The 25,830-nt window shown below is 47.1% G+C and overlaps 1 protein-coding gene across 1 annotated transcript in view; it reads right to left on the bottom strand.

The window, feature by feature from the left end:
- Positions 1 to 25,830, bottom strand: part of LOC125757540 (uncharacterized) — a 53,760-nt gene that overhangs the window by 4,286 nt on the left and 23,644 nt on the right. The window contains exons 3-4 of the mRNA XM_049413112.1: positions 20,540 to 20,628; positions 15,931 to 15,983 (exon numbers count right to left, since the gene is read on the bottom strand). Coding sequence (XP_049269069.1) covers positions 15,931 to 15,983; positions 20,540 to 20,628 — 142 coding nt within the window. The remainder of the gene's footprint in view (positions 1 to 15,930; positions 15,984 to 20,539; positions 20,629 to 25,830) is intronic.

Here is a 25,830-nt window from a genome sequence, read left to right as displayed (position 1 = left end):
GACATTGAACCAAAAGCATGGCTGGATGGAGGCAACTTAGTCTTAACAGGAAGCATCTTCTGTTTTGAATACTGCAACATCTTGCGCATACATTCCTAGCAAAACTTTGAGTGTTGTATCAACATCACCTACATATCCAGGAAGCATATGACATTTTATGCTATTTTTCTGTTTGACTAAATGTAGCCGCAAAATTATTGCACATCACTTCTGCAGAAGCCAGCAACGTTCATGGAAGGGGTGGATTTTCATCCACCCATTTGCAGCATAATTCCAAAAGTCTACATGAATTTCTGTGAAAGCTTTCGAACGCAGAAAGCATGTTTTGCTGACTGGAAGCGTTCATCGGGACATAGTAGGCCTTTTGTTATGTCATGAGCCTCTGGATCGGTGCAAAGTGAATAGCAATCCACAGGTTAATCCTGCATGTCGTGTTATCACAAAGCACTTTCTTTGCAAGCTAGTGACCACGGTTTATCACAGTGTGCACAAAAAAGTACACATAGAGAAGGGTGCAGACTATCGCTGTATTATTGTTGCAAGCAGAATAAAAGAGTTGGTAGACTGCGCTCTTTTTCTTCTGTTTCCTTTTTGTGCACTTCATGGTGATTTTGTCACGCTGTGCATTTAGAAATGTCGGTACAGATAACTTAATTTATAAAGAATTAGTTTGTTTACAGACTCGAAGTCCTTCACGAAACTCTGTGATATAGCGGGGCAAAGCCACTGCTTGCTGACATGCCCCAGCTTTCGACATCATTTCAAACATATGGTGTCGAGGTTTTCCACAGCCTTCTGATACACTTTGCTCCAAAGTTCTGCCAGTATTCCTATGAAGGAATGAAGGCGAGGTAAATGTTTTACTAATGCCCTTTATTCTGTGAGTACTAGTAAGGAGCCCAAAGGTGGCCCTTACATTACAGTTTTTCATTTCAGCAAAAACTAAACTTTGCAACAAAGATGCACTATTGATTTTGATTCACCCTGCATAAAATGTCTTACTTTTTTTTGCATGTACCAACAGAAACTGTGTACTGGACAGCAAGACGGGCAGTACATGTAAATATTCGGCTGAAGCTTATCAGAAGCTAAAAGCACCACATACACAATCAAGGCAGGTGTGCAGACTGCACCATGCGTGACACATTCCTTTGTCATTATGGAACTACAATAGAAAGAAAGCTAATCATGCAATTGTTTTTAAAAGATTTGTTCGCCATGTGATGATACCTCATTTTTTTCTAATGTGAAAAGCTTCTAATTGCTCATGTGCGAGCACATCTCCACGTTAAACCAAGTTTGAATGCTAGAAAGTGAAGTCTCATAGACAGAGGTCTGACAGCGCACTTATAAATGCAACCTGGCATAATGCTGATACACAGCTCTGTTAAACACTCGATCACTGAGCAAAAGCATCTCTGTTGATGTAGGCCTTACCACATATAAGTATAATTTTGTGTGTGTGCACTCTGTTTGCACTGTTCAACTTGATCAACCTTAATTCTAGTTAGAATGTGTCCTGTCTGTACTTATTAACCCTTAATTTTGATTGTTTGTCTGCTTTGATCATCTACGAAAATAACTGTGAGGCATTGCTTTTCAGGACTCAGCTTGCTGCACTTCATTATAATGAAAATAGTGAAACGCGGCAGGCTGCACGAAGGAAGGTGCTTTCCGGTGGAATGTGAGGTACCCGAAAGCTAGGCGAGGTGAACCAGTTGTGCCGTGTGAAAGAAGAGGCCACGCATGGTAGGTTAACCAAGGTTTATGTGCAAGAAAGTCGTTTAATCTTCCTACATTTCACGTAGGGTATGGCAAGCCCTACTGGAGTGTGTTATGGCAGCAGTCATGAAGCCCGGGTGCAAAGAGGATGGGTGAAAACGTTACTCCACCACCTTTGAGCAGCTGTTTTCCCAGGCTTCGAAAGATGACTTGTCCAGAGAAGAATGACTAGATTTAATATGTAGCCTAGTGTGTAGCACGTGCAGGACACTACTTGCTTATTAAAAGGGCCCTGCGACACTTTTGCAACTAACTTTTTAGGAATGAAATACGTGTAGTAATGAAAGCCGAGACGAAAGCAAAAAGAATGATGCAGATGGGGTGCACTAAGAGAGCAGTTATAGTCTTCAAAGTTGAAAAACTCGAGCAGACAAACGACGAGAAACGTTTCCCTCTCGCATTTCACTCTCCCGATGATGTCGGTGTTTGTTCCAATCACCGCGCGCCTCTTACAGAGGCACACCGGAAGATGCCTCGCGTTTGTGTCGCAGCGCTTAATTTTTGTCGCAGGGCCCCTTAAGGTTAATACCCATTTATGGAGCACAAGGAATTGTCGCTGCATAGACAGACTGGCCTGTGCCCAGCCTGCTGCATGATTTTAAGGAAAATGGGCATAGGGGCTGAGTTTAGATCTGCCTTAAAGGGACACTAAAGAGAAAACGATTTTTCTCGCATTAATAAAGCAGTCTTCCAAGATACCAAAAACGCCACGCTTGCTGTAAAAAGCGAGAAAACGCTCAAAAAGAAAAATGAGTTGGCGACACCACTGAAATTCCCGTACCATTGCCATGACGTCACCTATTTTGAAGGGCGCCATAGGGCCTACGTAGTTCCTAATCGGTTAAAAATGAAGTACATATCCTCTGAGAAGCCAGAGACTTGACATAACGTGTTGAGGAAATTTGTCAAACCAGTGGCGCCAAAATACGATAGATGCTCTTGAAATCCTTTACGTCAATATTACAAAGTACGGCGCGAAATTTAAAAATGAAACTTGAACTTGATTTTCCTCTAATAATAAACCTATGGTGGTGAATTAAACGATACAAGAGTTCTCGAGCACTCTTTACAATCGAAACCAATTCATTGTTTCTCTTTGGTGTCCCTTTAAAATATGTGAATGAGGGACTGAGTTTATGTGTGCCCTATGAGTGTGGGTCAGCTATCAAAAGACTTGGGGGACGTTCAGGCCATGGCAGGGGAGAGCAATTTTGTTTGTATTTTTTCTTTGCTGCAGAGACATACGCTAACAAGTGCCCAAACATAGAAGTAAACTGAGGGAGATGATAGCTGGTAACGATAGGGTTAGATGTTTTCTATCCCTCTTTATTCTGGTTTCTCAATGGTAAAGTTCAGTGTGTATGCCTGTACAACCGTATGTATTCTAGTCAGAACAGTGTTTCATTGCACTTTCGGTACGATTAATCATTCTAGTCTAAAATTTGAAGCCAGTTACACCAATGCTCCATGTTTCGACTTTGCTTAGTTTGGGCTTGTGGGTGAATGAAATTCAAATGCATGGTAGAGGAGTCTCTTGCACCTCGATATGTACAGTAGGGCGCGATTGGAAGGTGATCGCGCGAGCGTCAACTGACAAGCGTTTCAGGGTCCTAGCGGCACGTTTAGGAAGGATAAAAATTAAGATTTCGCATTCCTCACTCCCTCGTTGGCTGTGCATGCTGCGACAATAACCCCCACGACGAACTCACCACCCTTTCTCTCTGTTTAAGCTTATGTTTGCCTCGGCAGCAGCGACGCATTGCAGCTGCCAGACGCAGCTTCAGGACGTCTAATTCCTGACAATACCGAAGGATACGATGAGCGAAAAACCATCTCCACCTTCTCTAGAAGCCAGTCAAAAAATGAAAAATAAATAAAAAGGCACTTTTCTCGGACTGCAGTGACCCGGCTTAAAGAAACAGCAAAAAGAGTGAGGGAGGCTTGCCTCCTACCTTCCTCGCCTCAAGAATGAATTCTGGGCCGTGGCGCTGTTCTCGCTCTTGGTCGACACTCGCGCGATTACCTTCATATCGCGCCCGACTATCTTGCCCGTCTGTGTGAGTGTTAGAATGTAAAAAGCTTGTGTATTTCAAGAAAACAAATTTTATCACTTTGGAACAATGAAGCACATTATGCTGTTTTTATTCTTGTAATAAAACATTCAATCAAAGGAACTTATTTTTCATGAACAGAATAATAAAAATACAATGATTATTTGGACCGATAGCCTGACGTGGTGGCCGGTCCAATACAATGTAACAAGGAATTTACAGGACAGCTTTGAGGGAAGAAACAAAGCGACCATGTAATACAGCGAATACACGTATACATTTTCTCTGGTAAACATGCATACGTATTAACTTGTAGCTAGCTTGCTATACATTGGCACCTATTTAAAGGGGCCCTGCAACACCTTTCTTTGTTATATTGGAATAGTCCCATTATTGATGTATGACTCTTCACGAGCCATATGCCGCAAAAATTTTTCGAATCCGTCAAGTCTAAGTGGTGTTACCAAATTATAGAGATCACGTTCCGCAGCTTTCTCTCTCAACTCAACGCAGCGAGCGCGCGGAAAGCTGCGCGCGGCGTGAGGGGAGGGAAGGAGGGCGGAGGTGCGAGGAGGCGACGTCAGCGCCGGCGGCATTTTTTTCATTTTTTTCTCTCTGGCGTCTCGGCACAACCACGTGGTCTGTGCCGCCACTTCCGGTCGGCTTGCGTCGTTCTCGTCGAGCGGAGTCGATCGCGCTGTGTATCGCGCGTGCTTGAAAACTGCGCGTCGGTTTGGTAATGTTGGGTGTGCACCTCGAACGCCGTAGTGTTTTCATCGCTCTGCCAACCATGGAAGCAAACGTGCGCGCACGTTTGGAACGAATGACAGCTGAGATCGGTTTCGGCCCATACTCCGATACACCGCCTCGTAAGACGGCACTGGCAGACGACCCCGAAGCGCCGCCAATACCGGACGCCAGCATTGTTATCGGAGACACGCTGCGCCCGTGCCTCGGTCGGTCGTGAGAACGTGCCGACGATGCAGTTCTCAGCTGACGAGGCAACACTCGAACGGCTGCCACTCTCAACGGCAACCAGCGATGGTCAAATGCACAGAAATATTAACGTTTTCGGCACTGCGCATGGCGAAGAAAACGGAACCATGCAACTACGAGCAGACGAGCTGTCGGTGAGACCGGAAGTGCTAATATTAATGTTTGTTCGGTGTTTTTAAAGCGATAACATAATATAAACATACATATTATCTACTTATTGAACTCAAAATTAACAACGAAAATAATAATGAGGGTGTTATCGTGATTATAACATCAGCCAATGGTGGAACTGCCGACAATCGCGTCATATTTTGCGGACTAATACATCATTTGTCGAGAGAAGAGGGAGCGATTTTCAGCTGACTTTGAGAATTTATTGTAAATTCCAGGCCGTGCGCATCGCTATAATATTTGGCTCGCGTGTTCTCGGGAGCCTCGACTACCGATCGGCAGCGCTTTTTGAGCAAGCTCGAAAAGTGTTGCAGGGCCCCTTTAAAAGAAAATTAACACAGTAAAAATCAAATCAAGAAAACAGACACATGTGTGTTCAGGCGTATATATTTGTGTTTCTGTAATAAAGGCACATTTGAAAGTCGCACTTGTCTTCGTTGTCTCTCTGTCTGGTGTGCCTTTTTTGCACTTATGTGCAACTTGCACGAAAGCCGGGTGGGGAAGTGAGGGTTCTTTGGCACTTAGTGGAGCTCGGCAGGGTTCCCTGGGACCAACATGCTTGAGAACCCCTGCTCTACAGCATTACATTAAAAGGCATTTGTGGCTGAGCTGAGCATCACAGTAGGGTGCATGATGCCACTTTTGGCAACCGTAATGGAACACACGTTATGTACTTCATCTATGTAGGGGTGTAGGCAGAAATTTTTTTGGGGGGTGGTGGGTGGAACCACCTTGATCTGGGGGGTGCGAGGCAGGAAAATGTGGTCGAGTGTCATGTTGCGCTCTATATCTCATGGGAGAAAAAAATTTCGACGGTGGGGTGCATGGGCCTGGTGCACCACCCCCTGCATACGCCCCTGACTTCATCGTTTGGGCCATAAAGGTTCTGCTTTCTTCATTGCAGAGCAGCATTCATTTGTAAACCTTAAAAGAGAAATAGGTGACAGTCACTTTCACTTTTTCAAAAAAAATATATGTATTGCCTAGATGTACCAAACACATTACCAACAGACACAAAAGTTGAATTTATCAATTACATAACAAAAGTGAGTTGCAGTACACCACAAGCATTTGTAACTGCAATGTTTACAGAATATTCACGGATACCAAAGAAAATATCTTCGGTATCGGTGAATGTCATGAATGTTTTACGTGCTGCTGACTTATTGCATTGTTAATTTTGTTGTGCCATATTTTGTTGTTATTATTAACCTGCATTGTATACTTGTTCTTTATAAGTTTACTTCCGATTTCACTGTAACCGCCTTTACTCAAAGCCTTCGGGCATGTAAGGTATTTTTCAATAAATAAATAAATAAATACTTACTTTTACAATGGCTTACAGGTGCCGAAAACCTGTGTAAGTTCCATCTTCTGAGGGGTAGCTTTTTCGAATGGCACTCACAACACAGCTCGGTAGTATGCGCCGGTTGTTTTTACCCAGCCGCTTCCATATCCAGTACGCAAACTGTCTGTACGCTGCGTACCTCTGACTCCTGAAATAATTACCTTGCATTAGTGACTCTGTGCATGCAGCTAATTGTCCCCTCACCTGTTCTTGGAGTACTTGTTACCTGATTTAGGTGCATGACGTTGGGCAAGTGCCACCTGCAGTACCGTTCTGTTCAGGCACACCTGCTTGAATTTCTTCGTTGTGGCTATACACGTTGGCAGCTTCTGCTTGCGCACCACTTCATTTATTTCCTGACAGCAGCAGCAATCTTCTTCCACTGGCATGGTGATGCACTGCATGCATGAACACCTATGTTCCGAAAAAAAAAAGCGTCATTTCCCAGTAACTCGCGAGTATCCGAACGAAGTGATGGAATGAAGATTGCATGCCATGTCACGAGGATATTGGCAACGTGTCGTTGCTGTGCTTTACTCAGCCAGTTCTCGCGCGCCCGACGTTCTAATAGCACAAAAGTTAATTTTCGGCAAAGGCAGCATAAAAATGAGACAACGGTGCACTAGCCCCCATACTTTCCCTCAAACGTTCGATCTAGCGCAAATAGCATTCCAGTGCCTTTAGCACGGCGCAGGGAACTAACAGAACGATACTACACGTACACGCTACTCTACACACGATGCCAAAATACAGCTAGGCTTGACGCATGATGCATTCGTCGCCAAGCGCGCGCACATGTCGTGACGGAACAGCTGACGCGGCGAGATTCAGTTGTGTAGCCAGCGGATGACACACCGGGCACGCGCCTCGACACCCAGAAATTTCGGTTCTCTATAGTGTGCGTATCCCAACGAGGCAAGGCAATACATCCCTGCCTGCAGCCCTCACTGCATGCCGAGTCGAAGGGTGCAATGCGGGTACATATTCTTGGCTACGCTAATGATGCGATCGATTTTCATGATCGAAAAGACCCCTCAATAATCAAGGCAGCATGCGCGCTTGTTCCTTATCGAAAATGTCGCAGCGTACGAATGCATACGTACCAGTTCAAGTTTCCAACACGTGTAAATGTCGACACCTCGCCGTTTGTGGAGCCCGAGTCCTGGCTTTCGCCACAGTGTGCGGTATCTTGTCTTGCTTCAGAGGCCGCCGGTTCAAATAAATACGGAGACGATCCAAATCCTTCAGCTGGATTAGAATTTGCCATAATGACGAAATTCGAGATGGGGCGAGCGCAGTGTGGACGGTCGTCTTGCGTGTTTGCAATGGAGCTGCCGTTGCAGACGACAGGGGATCACCGACAATGACGTCACAGAGAAACCGACGAATCGCGTTCGCTTGGCGCCTCGAGAAAGATGCCATCCGGCCGCGGCCGCTGTTTTTTGGCAAAAAACGATATTTACGTTCACTTTAGGGAACTATCACATCGATTTTCGGATTCGGCAGGTAGCAAAGTGTGATTATACACTCCAATGTCATTTTTTTCAAAAAGTGCTTCAGCTTCCCTTTAACACCGCTAAGAATTTGCAACACATGCTTCTTAGCGAAACAAACACGTAGCGCCTTTACAGCACGGGCGCGGGGTATAAGCGATTATTAGAAACAAGGGAAACTAACGTCTAGCGGCCATACCCAAAGCAGGTAAATGCTGCCGCAAGCACCTACGGCGCAGGTAGCGCCACCTGGTGTGACCGCCATCTTTCATTGGGAATTCGTAGAGCCCTCCGCTCTCGCCCGTCACACTTCCCCCTCTAGCCACCATAGCTTCACTGCGGCCCAGTGGTTAGTATAGGCGGCCTCCACTCCAGCAAGTTTTATTGAAACCTCCTTGGCTGTGACCACCCAGTGAATGACGAACAGAGGCTTGGCTTGCCCACTGTGTTATTTTAAGTTTATTAGGCCTTTCACGAAGATTCTGGGACCTTGCATGGGCCTTGCATGCGTGCGGTGCTCAAGGCTCTTAAGATCAGGGGTCTCAAACACGCGGACCGGTCGCTGGAGGCACCAGGCTTCAGAAGGAACGAAGTTTCGTGACTTTGCTAAATGGTGCTATTATTTTTTCGCCTATTGCAATTAATAACGCTTTGTTCCGGCAAGCTGCAGAGATGGGACTGGTCTCGAGCACTTTTTTCGGGAGGCACCCCATGCGGTCACCATGAGTTCAAACCACGGTGTAAGAATAAGTTAGGTGCTGACACTCGCCGCTCCGCTTGAGGAGTGGGCGCAGATTGTGTTCGCCGATGACCTTGAGCCACGAGTAGTTTTCGCGACACGCGTTGAGATGGCGCTACAGAATGGGGTCTCAAGGGTCTCAAGGGCTCGCGCGGCGCTCATTCTGGAATTCGCGCGAAAAGAAAGATCTTCCTGAAAGCTTTGTGTGCATGGCATTCTGTGATTTATAAACGCGTTGCCTTGTGCCTAAGAGCCCCCTCAGTGCATTTGTTTTGCCGATTCGTGTATTGTGATTGAGTGCACGTATACCTCGACGCCGTGTATGATGCCGAGTGCTTTTTAGTGGTCTTGTCGTTGGCTGCGCCTCGAAATGGGCAAAAAATGTTTTATCCCGAATTGCAGGTCGGGGTATAGGACTTGTACGGAGCGCGTGTCGCTTTTAAAGGCACCGCGTGAACTAGAGCGCTTAGATAAGTGGCGACGGGAGATTCCGAGAGCAGACAGAGTTTTGGAGCCCACTGACCATGTGTGCGCGAAGCATTTCCCGGAAGAACCGATCTCTGCGACATATCATGCAGAGTACAAGGGAAACGTTCTGTTGCACGCCCGAAAGAAACCGACGCTCTCTTCGGATACTGTGCCTATCATATTCCACGGCTTCCCAAGACACCTGACCGTGCAGCAAAGAACCAGGAAACCTCCGCGAAAACGGCAGGCTCTAGTGTCGACTTCTCGGAAGCGACGGGGGCCAAAAGGTTCAGCTGCTTCGGAAGTGCCTTCGCGGACCGCTGAATGTACGCCAAATTTATTGCACGTAGACAGAGCGACTCCATGGCATGGCGATGCTGAATCAGCGGGCACGCAACGCAAGAGGCCGCGCTTTGACTTCTGCAGCGACGAGCCTCCTCCACGTGACGAACAGGAGGCTTCTGAACACAACACTGATAGTGTGAGTGGCCTGTGTGCCTCATGTCCTCATCAAGCCGGAAAGGTAATTTCTTGTTTTAAATTCGGATGCCACTTTTAGAGCGGCCTCATCTATGCCTATTAGGACCAAGAAACATGTTTTGTAGAATAATCAGTGAACAGAAATCATTGTATATCTACTACTTCTGTGATGCAGTCACGTCTTTTTTTACGTTCACAGTATTCACGTGATTATGTTAGTTTGCCAGACTTGATGTCGTCAGGCAAGATTTTCTCTTCCTTGGATGCCTCTTGCGGTTCATCGTCACCGTCCGGAGACACTTTGCAACAATGCAGGCACACTTCCGACCACGGTGCTTCCGACACAACACTGTTTATTAAGGCGAAAGCCTTAATAAACGTGTTCTTTATTAACGCGGCACGCCTATTACGTTTGTAAACGCGGCACGCCTATTCAGGCGAAAGCCTTTATAGGCTTGCCGCGTAGGCGGCTTTCTTCACACCATATCATGTAGCCGACATTGCCAGAGGCCGAAATGGAGCAAATGCGAGACGCTAACCGCAAAACTGGCAGGGGTCGCGTGCCGATTGAAGTTCTTAATAGAACGCGTGTTTCGTGATACATTGGTTGAAACTTGTGTGACGATGTTTTTTGATGTTTTTGACGAAGCAACTAGGGCGCAACAGCGATATCCGCACGCAGACACTCACACACACACAAACACACACATGCACACATAAACACACACGCACACAAATGCACACACATATGTACACACATGCCCTCACAAGCACGCACACAGGCATGCACTCACACACACGCTCACACACGCGTACGCACGCACACGAAATACACACGCACACAAATGAACGCGCACGCACACACGCACATGCACACAGACGCACACACATACGCACGCACGCATGCAAATGCGCACACACGCGCGCGCACGCACACAAATGCACACACGCGCACGCACATGCCCTCACACACGCGCAAGCACATATGCACTCACACACACGCAGGCACACATAAACGCACACACACACGCATACACACGCTCACACACACGCGCGCGAGCACACACTCACAACACACACGAGCATGCGCGCACACTATCGCCTTCCTTATCGCTAGCGTGCCTTCGCTCTACGGTGGAGACTGCCGCAAGGTAGGCCAAACCGCAAACGCCTTCGAGCTGCTATCCTTATTGCAACTACCTCGAATTTCCCTCACGGCCAATGCTGATTTTTCGCTCAGAACCAAAGACGCCGAAGCCGCCGACACCGGAATTTCTGCGAAACGAGCTCTTTAACGCGGTCACGTCAAAATGCGACCGCTTTCCAGACCAACTTTTGCTGCTGTCTGAACATTTACATGACAAGAACGCTGTTGGGAAATAATCTTCATACACATTTAGAAAATCGAGTTCGTTACTGCAGAATCCCAGTGTACTAATTTATTCACATCTATGTACATAAGTATATCGAGCGTAATAAAAAAGCGAGGCTCCGCAGCAATAACCTACTACGCGCGGATCGGCCCCCGTCTGTGAGCGCCACCTGTCGCAGCCAAAAGGAAACAGCCAAGGCGCCGAACACAATCTGGACGCGGCGCTGGCGGCAGAGTAATCACCGAACTTATTCTTACACCGTGGTTCAAACATAACCATGCAACGAAACTTGTATATTTCAGAATCGGTGTCCAAATTTCAGTCATTCCGGAGATCGGTATCGATATGTTTCTCGTAACTTGATGTCCAATCCCCTTGACACTTTCGTGCCTGGGTTCAGTAACAAGAGGTGCGGACCAGCACTAACATATTTCACTCTACAGCACGTGGAAAACAGCTGCTCACCGTCATATTTACACTGACGGCTCTGTAACGCCTACGTTATCTGCCATTGGGGTCTAGGATTCCGTCTGCCAATGTCACCATTTCTGCCACTCTCGGCCACCGTACTTCATCTACAGCCACCGAACTGGCTGCACTACGGGCTGCTTTTAATTATATCGTAGACCAGACAACCGAGTCTTGGGTCATCTTCACCGACTCAAGATCGGCGCTGCAGTCTCTCAAGTCCCCAAGCACGCAGGAACAGCTCGTAATGGACATCCAACGCCTATGCAAGAAAGCCTGCGAACTGAATCACCGCATTGTTCTACAGTGGATACCTGCCCACTGCGGAATGCAAGGCAACGTCCAGGCTGCTGACTCTGCCAAAGCTGGACATGACGCCTCGAGAGAAATGGTTGAAATGCCTTTCTCGAGAAAAGACGTGGCGACACTCGTATCGGCACATGCTTGGCGCTTCCAGCAATCCCTCTAGACAGATGCCAATCACCAGTATAAAATTGATCCATCGCGCGCCTTCGATATGCCGCGAGACCTCAACAGACAAGAGGAAACATGCTTGCACCGCATCAGACTAAACGTCGCCTACACTCATTACTTCAAGAACAAAATGAAGTTGTCGGACTCACCATTGTGCGTTCAATGTAACGTCCTTGAAGACCTGAAACACGTTCTCTGTGAATGCAGGCGATACGCAACAGACAGACGATCTCTGAAGGCGGCCTTGCACCTTCAACAGGACTCGTGTTTAAAAGTGCGGCACATTCTGGGCCCATAGCAAAACAGCACCTGTTTTGCTGACTTTCTTGAGGGCCACATGCCTGACCGAAACTTTGTATGTAGTCTATGTATGCGTGTGTGGTTATCAGTGTATATATCATAATCATCGCCCTGCAGCTGGAGTAGCATGTCAGGCGAATAGCCAGGCAAACATCTCCAGCTTTTCATTAAAACATTTCTCTCTCTCTCTCTCTCCTTCGGAAAGGAACCATATATCAGATATGGAAAAGGCGTTCTTTCAAATGACAACGTTAGGTAACATTTTGTTCAGACTTGCCCCTCCCTCCAACCTTCTTCACTGTCCCTGCCCTTGCGGGACTGAAGTCCATGACTACGGGCCACCAGCTGAGGTGAGTTTGAGACCCCTGCTTTAGATGCACGGATACAGCCGTGCCTTTCCCTTAGCGTTGACTGAGGCCACACAGCCGTCACACCAAAAACTATGAACTCCTGTCCAAGTGTGCGTAAGCATTGCCGCACCGTCTAAGTGACGGCCACGGGGGTACGACGTATATGGAACGATGTGGCCTGACGTGTGGTGTCACGTCTGGAGTGCCGTAACATGCAAACCTGCAGTGTTTAAATCCCGAATTCATGCAAACCTTTTCAAACCGAGAATCCCCCTCTTTTAAAGGAGCGCTGACACAAAATTTAGAAGGCGAGATAGCTCGTGAGATAAACTTGTGCGGGCACACACACATGCATATACAAAATATCAAAGGCGCCTAGAACGTACTTTTAAAGTGTGTATCTAGTATCGTTTTCAATTTTAAAGAGCGTGTCCGGCAACTGCGCGCGGAACCTCGCGACATTGACGTGGTGTAGACAACCAACAAGCGTTAAGAGCGTGTGCCATACTCCATGCGTGTGCTCTCTCCCGCAGTTGACATCACGCGCGCTCGTGAAAACGAGGTTTCCAGCAGTGATCGGTGGGTCATAAGCTACTTATTGCAACAGAGAAAACAAGATGCGAAATGTTTTGTCAGTGCTCCTTTAAATGTGATTGATTGATAAAAACTACACCCAACCCTTATCGAACCTAATAATGGATCGAGCGCGATCGGACACTCATTTGATCCGTTCCAAGCCCGATCGAAGCTCGTCGAACGCAGACTCGCTGCAACCGTCCTCATATCATCCTAAACGAACTCGATCCGACCACACGCGTGCGCGTATGTCTCTTTTGCATCCGCTTCGATTAACTCGACCCTGATCGCACTACTTGTCACTTTATCACTATTTTATCACTACCTATCACTACAGGTCGGATTTTTAGGCCTTAAAAAGCGTGTTTTAGGCACGAAAAATAAGCAGGCAAAACAACGCTTCAGGCGCCAAAAATAGGCAGGCAAAACACGTTTTAGGCCTATATATAACGCAGTAATTGTAGGCACAATAAATTTTTACATAACTGCAAATAATTTCAAAACAAAGACGTTCGCGACCTGTACAGGAAAGCAAAAAAAATGTTATTGTTTATGATGGCACAAAGGCGCCACCAGTTGAACATGGCCGTGCAACTGTTCTTTTGCCCGAATTGTCCGCAGAATATGGTCTCTCCCTTTATTCTTCAGCGTGGTAAGTTAAGCGTCCACTCTCGAATCAACACACTGTTGGGTCTCTTTCTTTTGGGCATGGCTGAGAAGGGCAGCACATGAGCATGCGGCAAAAGGAAAACGCTGAACTTTAATCAGTTCTATCAGCATTAACTAAGGAGGATATCCTCCTAAGAGAGTAAGTGTCCGTTCTAGATGGCCTAGGCAAAGCAAATAAGCATCCGCTTGAAAGGCAGTCCACAAAGCATTGTGGAACAGGCACTCCAAGTAAGTACTCCCCTGAACTGGGAACGTTTGTCTTAATATATCAGCACAAAGGAAGCCACTCCTAGACAGCGATGCTGTTCGACAGTCCCAAAACACAGCTGCTGACCATGACTATATTATAGCTCCCGGCTCCATTAGTGAATGTGGTGGTCGGATTGCAGCTTACATGGCAGGATATGTAGCGCATAAACTAGCCTTATTAAAACTGACTTCTGAGCACTGCACAAGTGCGCTGCTCACAAAAGAACGAGGGAGCACATACTCACTCATTGACCGAAAAGGCAGAGGTGGGCTGACATACCCATCAGGAAGTGTATTGAAGATATCTCAGAAATCGGAGTCTGTGGTCAGGACTGCAGAGCGCCTGAATAAGTTAACATCAAATTTAAGTCACTGCTCCTCGAAATTGTGCATGAGGTCCTTGATGCATTTCATGGTAAAGAGCTCTTCACTGACCTTCATGAGCACATGTTTGACAACCCTCCACTGGACAACCACTACATACATCTTGTGAGGAGTGTTGCAGAAAATTACATTAGGGGGACAGGGTAAACAAAAATATCGAAAAAAATTATTTTTTCTTTTTGCGCAATTAGAAATCTGCAGCCTTTTCTGAACCAGAATCAGTCACTTCTTTGTCTCAGTACGACTTCTTTTTGCCTAAAAATGACATAATTCCAAACTTGTGCGGTGGCCTGCCATGTCTCCATTCCTTACGTAGCAAGGGATTCCTTGCAGTTCAAACATCAAAGCCGTATGGAGAGGTTACAGTTGGCAAGCTGGAGTGCATTGGGCACGTTCAGAAAAGAATGGGCACAAGACTGCGAAAACTAAAGAAAGCAGAGGCATCAAGCTTTCTGATGGGAAATCTATATCTGGTCGGGTACGTCTTAGAGATGCCATCATTGACAAGCTCCAAAACTATTATGGCTTCGTCATTATAGAAATATAGCCAGCTTGGAGGACATGTGAAAAACTGTCTGGGCCACACATTTTTTCACGGCACCAACGGATACCAATCCATCCCACGGCCTTTGCCCGAAAGACGCCGACACCTGTTCCAAATTTAACAAAGCCCACTTGAATGGTGAACCGTAAGTTCATAAGGAACACCTTCCAGCATCTGTTCTTGAGGTTGTGAAGCTTATTTATCAGCAGCTAGCTAATCCAGAATCACTTGCTAAATGACTCCATGGGAAACTCAAAACCCCAACGAGTCGTTCAATCATGTCGTGTGGGAGCGCGCTCAAAAAACGTCCTGGAACACCAAACATTGAAGATATGCACTCTTGATGCTGTGCTAACTTTTATTGATGGCAGTATAGCGCGGGTCAATGTGCTGAACTCCTTTGGAATTTCACCAGGGCGCTACATAGTGCAGGGCCTACGCGTCATTGACCTGCGTCGACAGTACCTCGCTAATAGGGCTGCACAGCTGGCGACAAAGGAGACTCGCCAAGCAAGATGTGTCGTCACCAAAAGAAAACGTGATATTGGTGACGAGTATATGGATGGTGCCTATTGAAAGGGTCCGTCAATTTGCCGCTATTTCGCTGTACTTTTATATTAAAGCACATTTTCTACTTTAAACGCGATTATCTCAAAACACGTCGTTTTTTGCACTTTTGTTCCTTTATCTCAGCAACCGCAGTATCTAGGAACATGGATTTCGGCCAGTAGTTAGATAACTTAATAGGGACTACACTGAAGCAGAATTATTATTGCGTGCGGAAGTGCTTTTGTTCAAGGCGACATCGAATACCTATTACTAAGTGATAATTAGGTACGTAAAGTAAAAAATATACAAAAAATTAGGATTACAATTTTCAGCATAAATCTGCTTCAGTAAGAAGAGGAGAGGCTTCTGATCACAATGATAGTAAAAGAATTGCTGTAACTCCTACGGTTATGGAGAAAAAGGTACATAAACATCGCCTAAAATACATGGCGGATATAGGGCCTACCCTGTTCCCTTAACATGCGCTTGTTTCATGTTGGCAAGCAGGCAACTGACAGCCTGCACAGTGTCCAAGTGAGGCAGATGTTCACAAAATTAACCCATTTTAAAGGCCAATAACTGATGCAGTTGTTGTTCGTCACCGTTTTTAGTGTTGTTTTACTGTGTGCAAGTGTTGCTTTTGAACTTTTCTAATAAACTTCCAACTTTGTACTTCATGTTTAATCAGCTGAATGCAAGAAAGCAACGGTGCAACTCGGGAGGGTGGTAGCCACGGTCAACATTTTTTAACGCGAAAGTGTTTTACGCCGGGGTACACCACGGCTCCACTGATGTATTTCCGTCACGGATATGACGTTGTAAAATATAAAGACTAACAGTGCTCAAACAAAAAAAAGCAGAAGAAAATGTTCCGTCACGGGAATCGAACTTAGGACCCCTCGCTCCGCAGCGCGCAGCGCGAAACGATTCAGCTACGGACGGGACGTTCTTCGCAATGCTAACGGCGAGCTATTTATATACACCATTTGCCGGTGGCTGTAGTCAGAGATCTGTGTTATAGCGTGTTTTCGTTATCACTAGCGAGATGGTGCGAAGGGCTCGAAGAGCGCGCTTGAAAGGTCGTCGCCGTTGCGACGAGCGCCCGCGTCTACAGGGCGTGCTCGCTTGTGCGTGCGCTTATCTCGTGATCGCAGTGGTTTGTACGTCTCGCGTTGAGAGCACGAAGGTCACTTGACTCACTACAGCGGCCGCTTTTGCGAAAGGAGCGCGGTGCTCACGCAGAAATAAGTTACAAATGTGACAGTTAGTTCGCTCTCATCCTGTGTATGTTGGTTCCGTGCGTCCTTTCTGTTTGAGCAGCGCGTTGCAAGTTTCGAGCAGCTTGCCGTTCTTCGCGTGACATTACAATTTGTTGCTGTAGCATTCATTCCTTCGCCCTTGGGGCGAAAGAATGCGCAATAAACGCTCAACTACATCTGTGAAGACACGTTCAACTTTCGCGTTATACCGATTCCTATGACAGAGGGATCAGCCATGTTTTAAATGCGAATGCATTTCTTAGTCGGGCTATGTCAGACGTCGGTCGGTGTCCGCGCGCCCCTCTGCTCTCACTCCCTCTCGCATAGCAACAGCTGCGGGCGCGCGCGCTTATACTCGCCCCTAGCAACCGAAGCAGGTGGTGCGGGCGGAGTAGCGGAGAGTGAGTGAGAGGAGGAGCACGCTCTGGCGTGTGAGGGCGCTCGCACCGCGGGAGCTCGGCGGAGCTCTCGCGTGTGTGGAGAGAGTGTAGGAGAGGGGAGGTGCAGTGCTTCGCCGCTCCTTCTCTCGCCGTTCGCTCTCTCTCCTCCCTGCGCCACCGCCTCAATGCAGTGCGTTTGAAACGCGTTTGTGGCGTTTGTGCTGCCTTGGCACAGCCTGAAAACAGCGCGTTCTAAACGCGTTTGTGCTGCATTGAAGGCGGTGGCAACATCCCTGAGGTGATTACGAACGCACGTAGGAAGCGTTCGTTGAAAGAGGCGCCCAAAAGGGAGACACTTGAGCGCGTCGATGTGTCCAGCTTTACGCCATTAAAATTACTACGCCGTGTACTCTCGGCGCAAGAAATGCATTCGCATTTCCTCACGATTGCCTTCGGGGAGCTGGGGGCATTTTTTTTTCTTTTCCAGGAGAAACGGTAAGTTCGGGGTACGCGACATAATCTAACAGTGACATCTGAATGGGTCTTGCTACATATGTACATGCTGCTCCTCCAAATTATCCCTGTCGTGGAACGTCGTGGCACTCAAGCCGAGCTGCAGTGGCACGGGTCTGTCGACTACGACCGCACCGAAGAAAACATTGGCTCAGATAAGATTACTGCGCACCATAGGCGGAGAGTTTTCATTTTCCCGGAGGGGGCGGGGGCCTGACTTGCTCTACCACATTTCTCTCTCACTCTTTATATATATATATGGAGAGAGACAGAGAGTGAGAGAGAAGTCCAACTTCCAAATTATAGAATTTGATGTAACTTTAGTCTCTTATAGGTGCCCACGATTTCATAATGAAGATCTGTAAGTGGAAGACCCTAGATTTATTTTTCAATTTACACAAAGACATCGATCCACCTCGTAACTCTTGGCTCGAAGCGAAAAAGGTCGCGTAGGCGATCTTTTTCGCTGACCGCGTCGCGTAAAGTCGATTCACGCAATGCGTGGGGTTAGGCTTTACTTTGTTAAAACATGCGCCACACAGGAGACAGTAGGATAACGCTATCACGGGAAGCTTTAATTATATGCCAGTGAGTTCAATTCAAGATAACCGAAAGTAAGTCTGAGATTGTAGCAAATACCATTTGCTACCACTACACCTTGTGCGAAGCTGCGGTTATGAATCTGGACGAGTAATGGAGTTGCTCATTGGTGGCCGAACTTTTTCTCAGCACTTTTATAAGCAGGCATGTCGAAGGGTACCAATATGTAGGCAACCAAGAAATTACCTGTTTTTTTATTGGCGAGTAAGTTTGTGCGAAAGCGCTCACTGACTGACTGTGTCGGGATTGCTTTGTATTCTCAGTATCATTTTTGTGATCTCAAAACCATTCACTACGGGGTTCAAGACAATTGGAGCGCAGCTCTTAGGCGTCCGTTCCTACGTTGAGTGGCATCGCCGTTGGCGTCGGCGTCGTAACCGATAGCGCGAACGAGGACGAAAGAGAGCGAAAGCGGAGCCTGTCGATATCACGAGATACTGGCCTCTAACCTCGCTTTCTTCCTCTGTCGCTCGTTCGCATGCAGGGCTGGCACGTGCACTGCGGCTGGCTTCGCTTGTCGTAACGGGGCTGTGGGCGTTTCACGTTGTTCGCGACAGCTGCAATGCACAGAAAAAATCACAGCATATCCACGGGGTGAATGATGATGAGTGGGGCGAAGCTACGGAGGGAATCATCTGTAAACCGTGAAACTCTTCCGTGAAATGCGCCCAGTACATAATATAAAGAGTGTGAAACATCGTGTATATATTAAACATCAAACTTTTATTGTACTGTTGGTTTACGTGGTCCCTTCATTATCACTTGTGATCGGTGAAATGCAAGGAAGAAGTCCGCTCCCGAGCGAAAGAGCGCCAAGAGCGACCGCATTCCCCGCTCGCCCTGTGCGAATTAAAGGCAAGGCTAGAGGGAAGACAGGACGCGCGTTCCACGACGCGAGGTCGGTAGCATGCCCAACGAAAGCCAACGGAACGCGATCGTGCAAGTGCTCCGGCTTCGCATCGCCTCATGGTTCCATTTAGCGTCCCAAAACCAAATATATTGCTCAAGGTGTGCCTTGCGTTTTTCGTAGAAATAATTTCTTTATCATGTACATTAAGACGAAAAGTTGAAAGCTCACTAGAGTGTATCGCCCGCAAAGTATGTCTTTTAGTGTGATTTAACTCTCGTACGGCAGGGTCCTCGCGCCGTTGCCGGTCCACCTCGCCCGTTGACGATCGGGCGAGGTGGCTACATACAACTACTACTACTACACTTTAAGAAAAACATCTGGCGTTCTTTCGTTCTGCTTTTACAAAACATCTGGCGTCTTTCGTTGGCTTATTTCATCAATCAACGGCGTTTTGAACAAAATTTTTATTGTTTAATCACGCACAGGAGAAATCTCACCAGGCACTACCTTGGAGGTAAACAATGGCTGCTAATGGGAATGAGAGACAGAAGAAGTTGGCTTTTAGCTAACACTTACACTTCTACTTCTACTAACGTTTCCTACTGGAACATGCCAATGGCTGCTAATGGGGAATGAGAGACAGAAGAATTCGGCTTTTAGTTAACGCGCACGCTGCGAATTTTTTATTGTTCAACAACGCACAGGAGAAATCTCCCACCGGCACCACCTTGGATGTCAAAGCGTAAGACTTGTTACGGACTACTACGATGACGACGACTACGAGGGACGAACGGGTGCCGCCTTAAGGAGCTTCGCCCCTAATACATACTGTGCGTAGCACTCGAGCGCTGGCAGTTTCTGTGGCAATATGTAACGAATGTTACATTGCTACAACTGCGGATAGTCAAAACTTCAAACACAGCTGGCGTTGCTCGAACACGAGGCTGCGCTCAGCGAATTAGGCAGTATCATAATCGCCGGTGAATTTTTTAATTTGTCATAGCTTAAGTCGTCGCTTCAGTTGTTCATCAGCACAACATGGTCTGCACGTAAAAATCCGTTTGAGGGGCATTTTTCCACTGAATGTTTGACTTGTCACTGGCCCATGTGCCGAACTTTAAATGGCTGAAATGAAAAAGAAGCGGGCATAAACAGCCTCCTGTGAAATATCTGCCAGACAGGACGACCCTGGGCTCTTGAAAAATACCCTGGGCCGGCGCCAGGGGGGCTCTGCCCCCCCATGAGGCAGTCCGGGGTGGGCCCAAGCCCCCCAGCCCCCCCCCCCCTCCCGTACTCTCCGCCTATGCTGCGCACAAAACGTAAAGAAATGGCAACACTTCAAGCTGCTTCGCAAATTGCTTTACTGTGTCGAACACCATTGGGTCAGGCACGACTTTTCTACTTTTGAGGTTGGAAGCTTCAGTGAGCGTACCGGGCATATCGGGCCAATGCTGTCCAATGGTTAATTCTCACCATCGTGCACGGGAATGTGTCACCGCCGTCTCCCTCTTTAAGAGCCGTCGGAGGTGTCGTTCTCTTCTTGGAAATGTAGCCTTTCACTGCTGGGGGACGCAATAGCACGGTGCCAAAGGAGAACAGCGAAGTTGCGGCGCGAAGCCTTTACTGGGGCTCTTCGATTTTCGGACTTCTGGCAGTTCTCTGGCAGCCAGAGCTAGCCAGAGGGTAAGCTAGCTAGTTCCGGTTGGGACAGAAAACAGCGTCCTGGTCACGTGTGTGGGAAGCCCGAGACAACCCGAAGCTGCCCGAAGATTGCAAAATCGAACGCTGGGAGAGCCAGCGTAAACGTAAACAAACGCTACCGTCGTGGTAGCAAACGAAACTTTGCGCCGCGTGCGCGTTATTTTCTGCATTGAACGCTTGAAAATATGTGGCTAGGTTTGCTTAAGAGCTGAAGTGGTATTCTCGAGCATACGCATTTGCGATACGGTCACGTAAGTTCGCAAAATCGCGCGCAACTCGCCCCGTCCGCGAACAAAACAGCCAGCTGGCGCACGGCGCCACAAAAGCGATGCAATGTGAGCTGCCGCGCTGCTAACGGCTTAACCAGCTCACGTCTGCTTAGTACGTGTAACAGTCGCTGCACAACACGGCGCGAAAATCTCGCGAAAGTGATCGTGTCCCCAAAAGGGCTCGAGGATCTATCGCGCACTACGTCGCACGTACACGCGTTGACCAGCTTGCGTTTTGTCATAACTTGAGACATGCGGCGGTATCGGTACCACGAGGGCACGTTATATCTAAAATAAACTTCTGTTTGACGCGTCTTCAACTCGTTTTGGCAGATTTTGCCTGAGCCTCTTTTCCAGTCCTAAGTGGCACTCCAAAAATCTCATGTAGCTCAGCTTTTATTTGAGCTACTAGGTGATAACCGCGAACATACTACATGGCATTATTACTACGAGGTGGAAAAAGACAAAGCCCACGTTGAAATAAGCAACAAAAGGATGTATACATTTCTGAATTCATCTCCGTTTTTTCACATCGACGCGTCGTAGCATAACATAATACCATACCTCATATACTGGCCCGTAGATCGAAGTACGCTCGCACGCCGTTCGCGACCAACGAGCATCACACAAAAAACAATGTCGCGATCGCTTTTAGCTAATCAGTGCATTTTATCAACATTGAAGACCTAGTTGAAATAGTTAAGTTCTGACGGAGTTCACGCACGCAAACATACGACGGAGCGAAATAACTAGTTCGATCACAATCGTCTTCGCTAAGTGCACAGAAAGCACACACGACCCCATAATCGAATACTACTACGAAAAAATAAACTCGAAAGGTGTCTCCATGCGTGCGTACGAACGTGTACATAACTTTTGGGACATGTACGTGCACGACGCACTTAGAACGCCACAGTTCGCCGCGTTGTTCACGGAAGGAAACTTCACGGGGCACATAAGAAAAGCAATAAACATTAGCTCCAAATGCTCGCCGCAACTCGTAAACGCGCCATCTCGCACGGCGGAACGGCGCGGAGCGTAAGCACATGCGAAGGTTTGTAGTCCCCAAGCGCCCGCATTGCAATCCGTCCAGTCCTCACAAACATGGCGGCGAGCGCGTGTCACCGCTTTTCGGCGTCTGCTAGCCCGAAACCTTCCAGAGAGCTTCCACGACCAAATTGTCCTGGAATCCTGGAGGGCTCCCCGCGGGTCGCCAGAACCGTCCAACCCGAGAAAAACGAACGCCAACCGGAAGTGCGCCGCGGGGGGGCCGGAGCAACCCGAGAAAAACGAGCGCGCTCTGGCTGGCTCTGGCAGCCCGCGGGTAGCCAGAAGTGGAAAATCGAAGAGCCCCACTGAGAAGCTGTCGCGGGGCCTCGAAGGCAACCACTTACGACCAACGTTTATAGAACCAGGTAAGTTGCAAAACTCCCCGCGTCAGCCAATCCGTCGCGCGGCGCCGGGACAGCTTCCGGTTTGGTGGCGCTGGCGGCGCAACAAGCTTCCGCTAGCAGACGAAAACGTGTAGTCTGCGTGTCTGCGTGGCAAACGCCGGGGCAGCCGTTCAGAAAGGGCTCGGTTGTTTACTCGCGCTGCCGCTGCAATGTAAAACTGAGTAATATTTAGCAGCGGTAAGGCAAAGTCAGTAAAGCTATGGCTTTCAAGACTGTCCAAGATAACTGACGCTTGATAGCATAGCATACGAATCTGTCCATTACCCTATAAGAAATTAACTATATGGCGCATTCTCGTGGCGTAAAGCGGATGCTTGGGCGTGTTAGTACTTATATCTTTTCGTTTTGGACTGTGCAAGTATTCCCAATGGGCACTGAAAGTCCGATGGACATCCACTGGTATGCCAGTTTTGGACATACGGATGTCCGATGGAGATCCTCAGAAGTCCGCCGGCTAAACTATGGACGTCCATAGGACCCTTAGGCGCAAGAAAATTGGCAATCCGTCGAACGTCTGACGGGTGCCGGCACTGTACATTCGGACATGCAATTAGCGTGCGTCGGACGTCCGTGGGACTATAACTGTTGAAATTAAGGGACGTTCATTGGACATGCATTGTTTTAAGGGGGGACACTGGTCTTAAAATTTTTTTCTCATTTCTTGATCATACTTGGTGAGTTTATGTATATTTGTGCGCTGATTTCAAATATGCAATTACTTTTCCAGTATAACCAGTAGTTCCTAAAATACAAAATATTTCATGTGCCTTTTGGGGAGGCAGATTTTTTTCAACAAAGAGAGTTACAAAATAAATCAGTGTATCACAATAACCTGTAATCAGAGCTGAGTGCAACGAAACAAAAATAGATGTTCTAAGCCCATTAGAACAAAAGTTACAATATGTTGAACATTCACGAGTGCGTCAATTTCAAGCTGCGATTTCCTTCGCGAATGTTCAACATACCATAACTTTTGTTCTAATGGGCTTAGAACATCAGTTTTTGTTTCGTTGCACTCAGTTCTGATTACAGGTTATTGTGATACACTGATTTATTTTGTAACTCTCTTTGTTGAAAAAAAATCTGCCTCCCCAAAAGGCACAATGTATTTTAAAAACTACCGGTTATACTAGAAAAATAATTGCATATTTGAAATCAGCACACAAATATACATAAACTCACCAAGTATCATCAAAATCGATCAAGAAATCGATCAATAAATGAGAAAAATATTTTAAGAGCAGTGTCCCCCCTTATGTGCCTGAAAGACTTAATAATATAACGTTCGTCCTCGCCGCACGCCAGCCTCGAACTATTGCGCGTGACAAGAGCGAACGTTCTATATAGCACGCAAACAAGATCGCGCCCATAATGAACTCCTTAAATGGTACCTGCCAGGTTTAATGCGTCTGTAGCATTAACTTGTCTGGCTTTTCTTACAACGTAGTATGCTGCAATTAAGATATCAAGCAAAAAAGGAAGTGACAGATAGTACGGAGTACAGCAATGTGCATTTATTTTAACCACTGCATATGACTTTCAAAAACGAACAGGTTTTCTTCACATGAGATTTCACACACAATGACGATCACAGCAATCTTAAAAATAACTTAATTATCGCGATGAACTGATGTCACAGCTTTTACTTTGAATCTGGGGAGCTACATCAAGCTAAATGTAAACATTTCGACAGAAATCTGCATGGCTGGGTAGAAGATTTAGAAAGTTGAAACGGCTCCAGCCACAGTTTGAAGAGAGCCCGACGTTTCGGGACCGGTTCGGTCCCTTCCTCGGGGGGTGACTGCGTTGGTCATGGAAGCATCACTGAGTCTTGTTCTCTTACCATGGCTCCGGCTTTCCCTTTCTCTGACGTTTCGAAGGCCGTGAACGCATACTGGGGACATTGTTCCTAGCGAGCGGTTCACGTTTGCAGGTGTGTGCTGAATGTGCCAAGACTCGAGCAAGAGCCTCCTGCCCGGATTCATTTCTGTTTCTAGAACAGAAACGCCGTCAAAGTCAATTTGATGGACCATAAAATCGACTTTGGCTGCGCTTCTGTTCTAGAAACAGAAAGGAATCCGGGAAGGAGGCTCTTGCTCGAGTCTTGGCACATTCAGCACACACCTGCAAACGTGAACTGCTCGCTAGGAACAATGTCCCCAGTATGCGTTCACGGCCTTCGAAACGTCAGAGAAAGGGAAAGCCGGAGCCATGGTGAGAGAAGACGCGGCGATGCTTCCATGACCAACGCAGTCACCCCCTGAGGAAGGGACCAAACCGGTCCTGAAACATCAAGCTCTTTTCAAACTGTAGCTGGAGCCATTTCAACTTCCCACATCAACCTAGTACACCTTTTGTAACATCTACATTTACTGTGAGAGAAACAACCCCTGGAATGTTTTTCACAAGCCTCAAGGAATGCTCCAGTGCGGCCGCAAGGCCAAAGTAACAATATTCACCTAGGATCAGAGCTGTCATAGCATACTTATTTTCTCATTGAGTTTTTCAGGAGTGAATATGCGTCATCTGGGATATCAAGTACACATAAGCCACTGTGACGTCTGAGCAGCTTTTGCAAGTGTATGAGCGCATTTCTTCTTATGATGTTCTCAAGGGCCCACCTACTCAGGCCCTCCAGAAAGTTGCCTTCTTGAGCTACTTCAGCTTCTGAAACTGAGCCCCAAGTATTCTGACAGTGGGCATTTGACTGGCAGCTACGTGGCAAACTACTCACACACTGTACGGAATCTTCCATGTAAAAAAATGAGCACCTTCAGAAAGGCTTTGAGCTTCAAGCACAGTTTCCCCGTGCGTCCTGCACTTTGCGAAAAGTGGCAGAGACAGAGACAGCATTTGCATTGTTTGCATGAGCACTCCTGCACAATGCAGAGGGTCAATTAGCTTAAGTACTCGTCTTGTGGACAATAAGTCTGGTTCAAGCATTCTCCATCCACAGTAAATTGATGTCACAGTTTTTTCATCTTCTATCTCGGAACCTACATCGAACTTGTACACTTTTTAACATGAACAAAACTTTGCAATATAAGTGAGAAATCGGTAACATGACTTCAGTTGGGTTAACTTTATCCCAGAAAGCTTGAACATCGTAAATATTGTTCCCTTACAATGTACACTTGCACTAAACTGGTGCAGTTTAACACATAATACAATATCATATACGCAGTGACAATCAGATAGGTCTTAAACATTACAGCTAGCTTGCGTTGCTATCACAGGAATCTTATCTGCATACCTTTCTTGTATACAAAAAAAGGAACTTGCACCGAAATGGTACTGTGCAGCCATGACAGTACTATAGCGAAACCGGCGAAGACATTAC

This window comes from Rhipicephalus sanguineus, chromosome 1, assembly GCF_013339695.2.
Source record: "Rhipicephalus sanguineus isolate Rsan-2018 chromosome 1, BIME_Rsan_1.4, whole genome shotgun sequence".
Lineage (NCBI taxonomy): Eukaryota > Metazoa > Arthropoda > Arachnida > Ixodida > Ixodidae > Rhipicephalus > Rhipicephalus sanguineus.
This window is presented reverse-complemented; position numbering and strand designations above follow the sequence as displayed.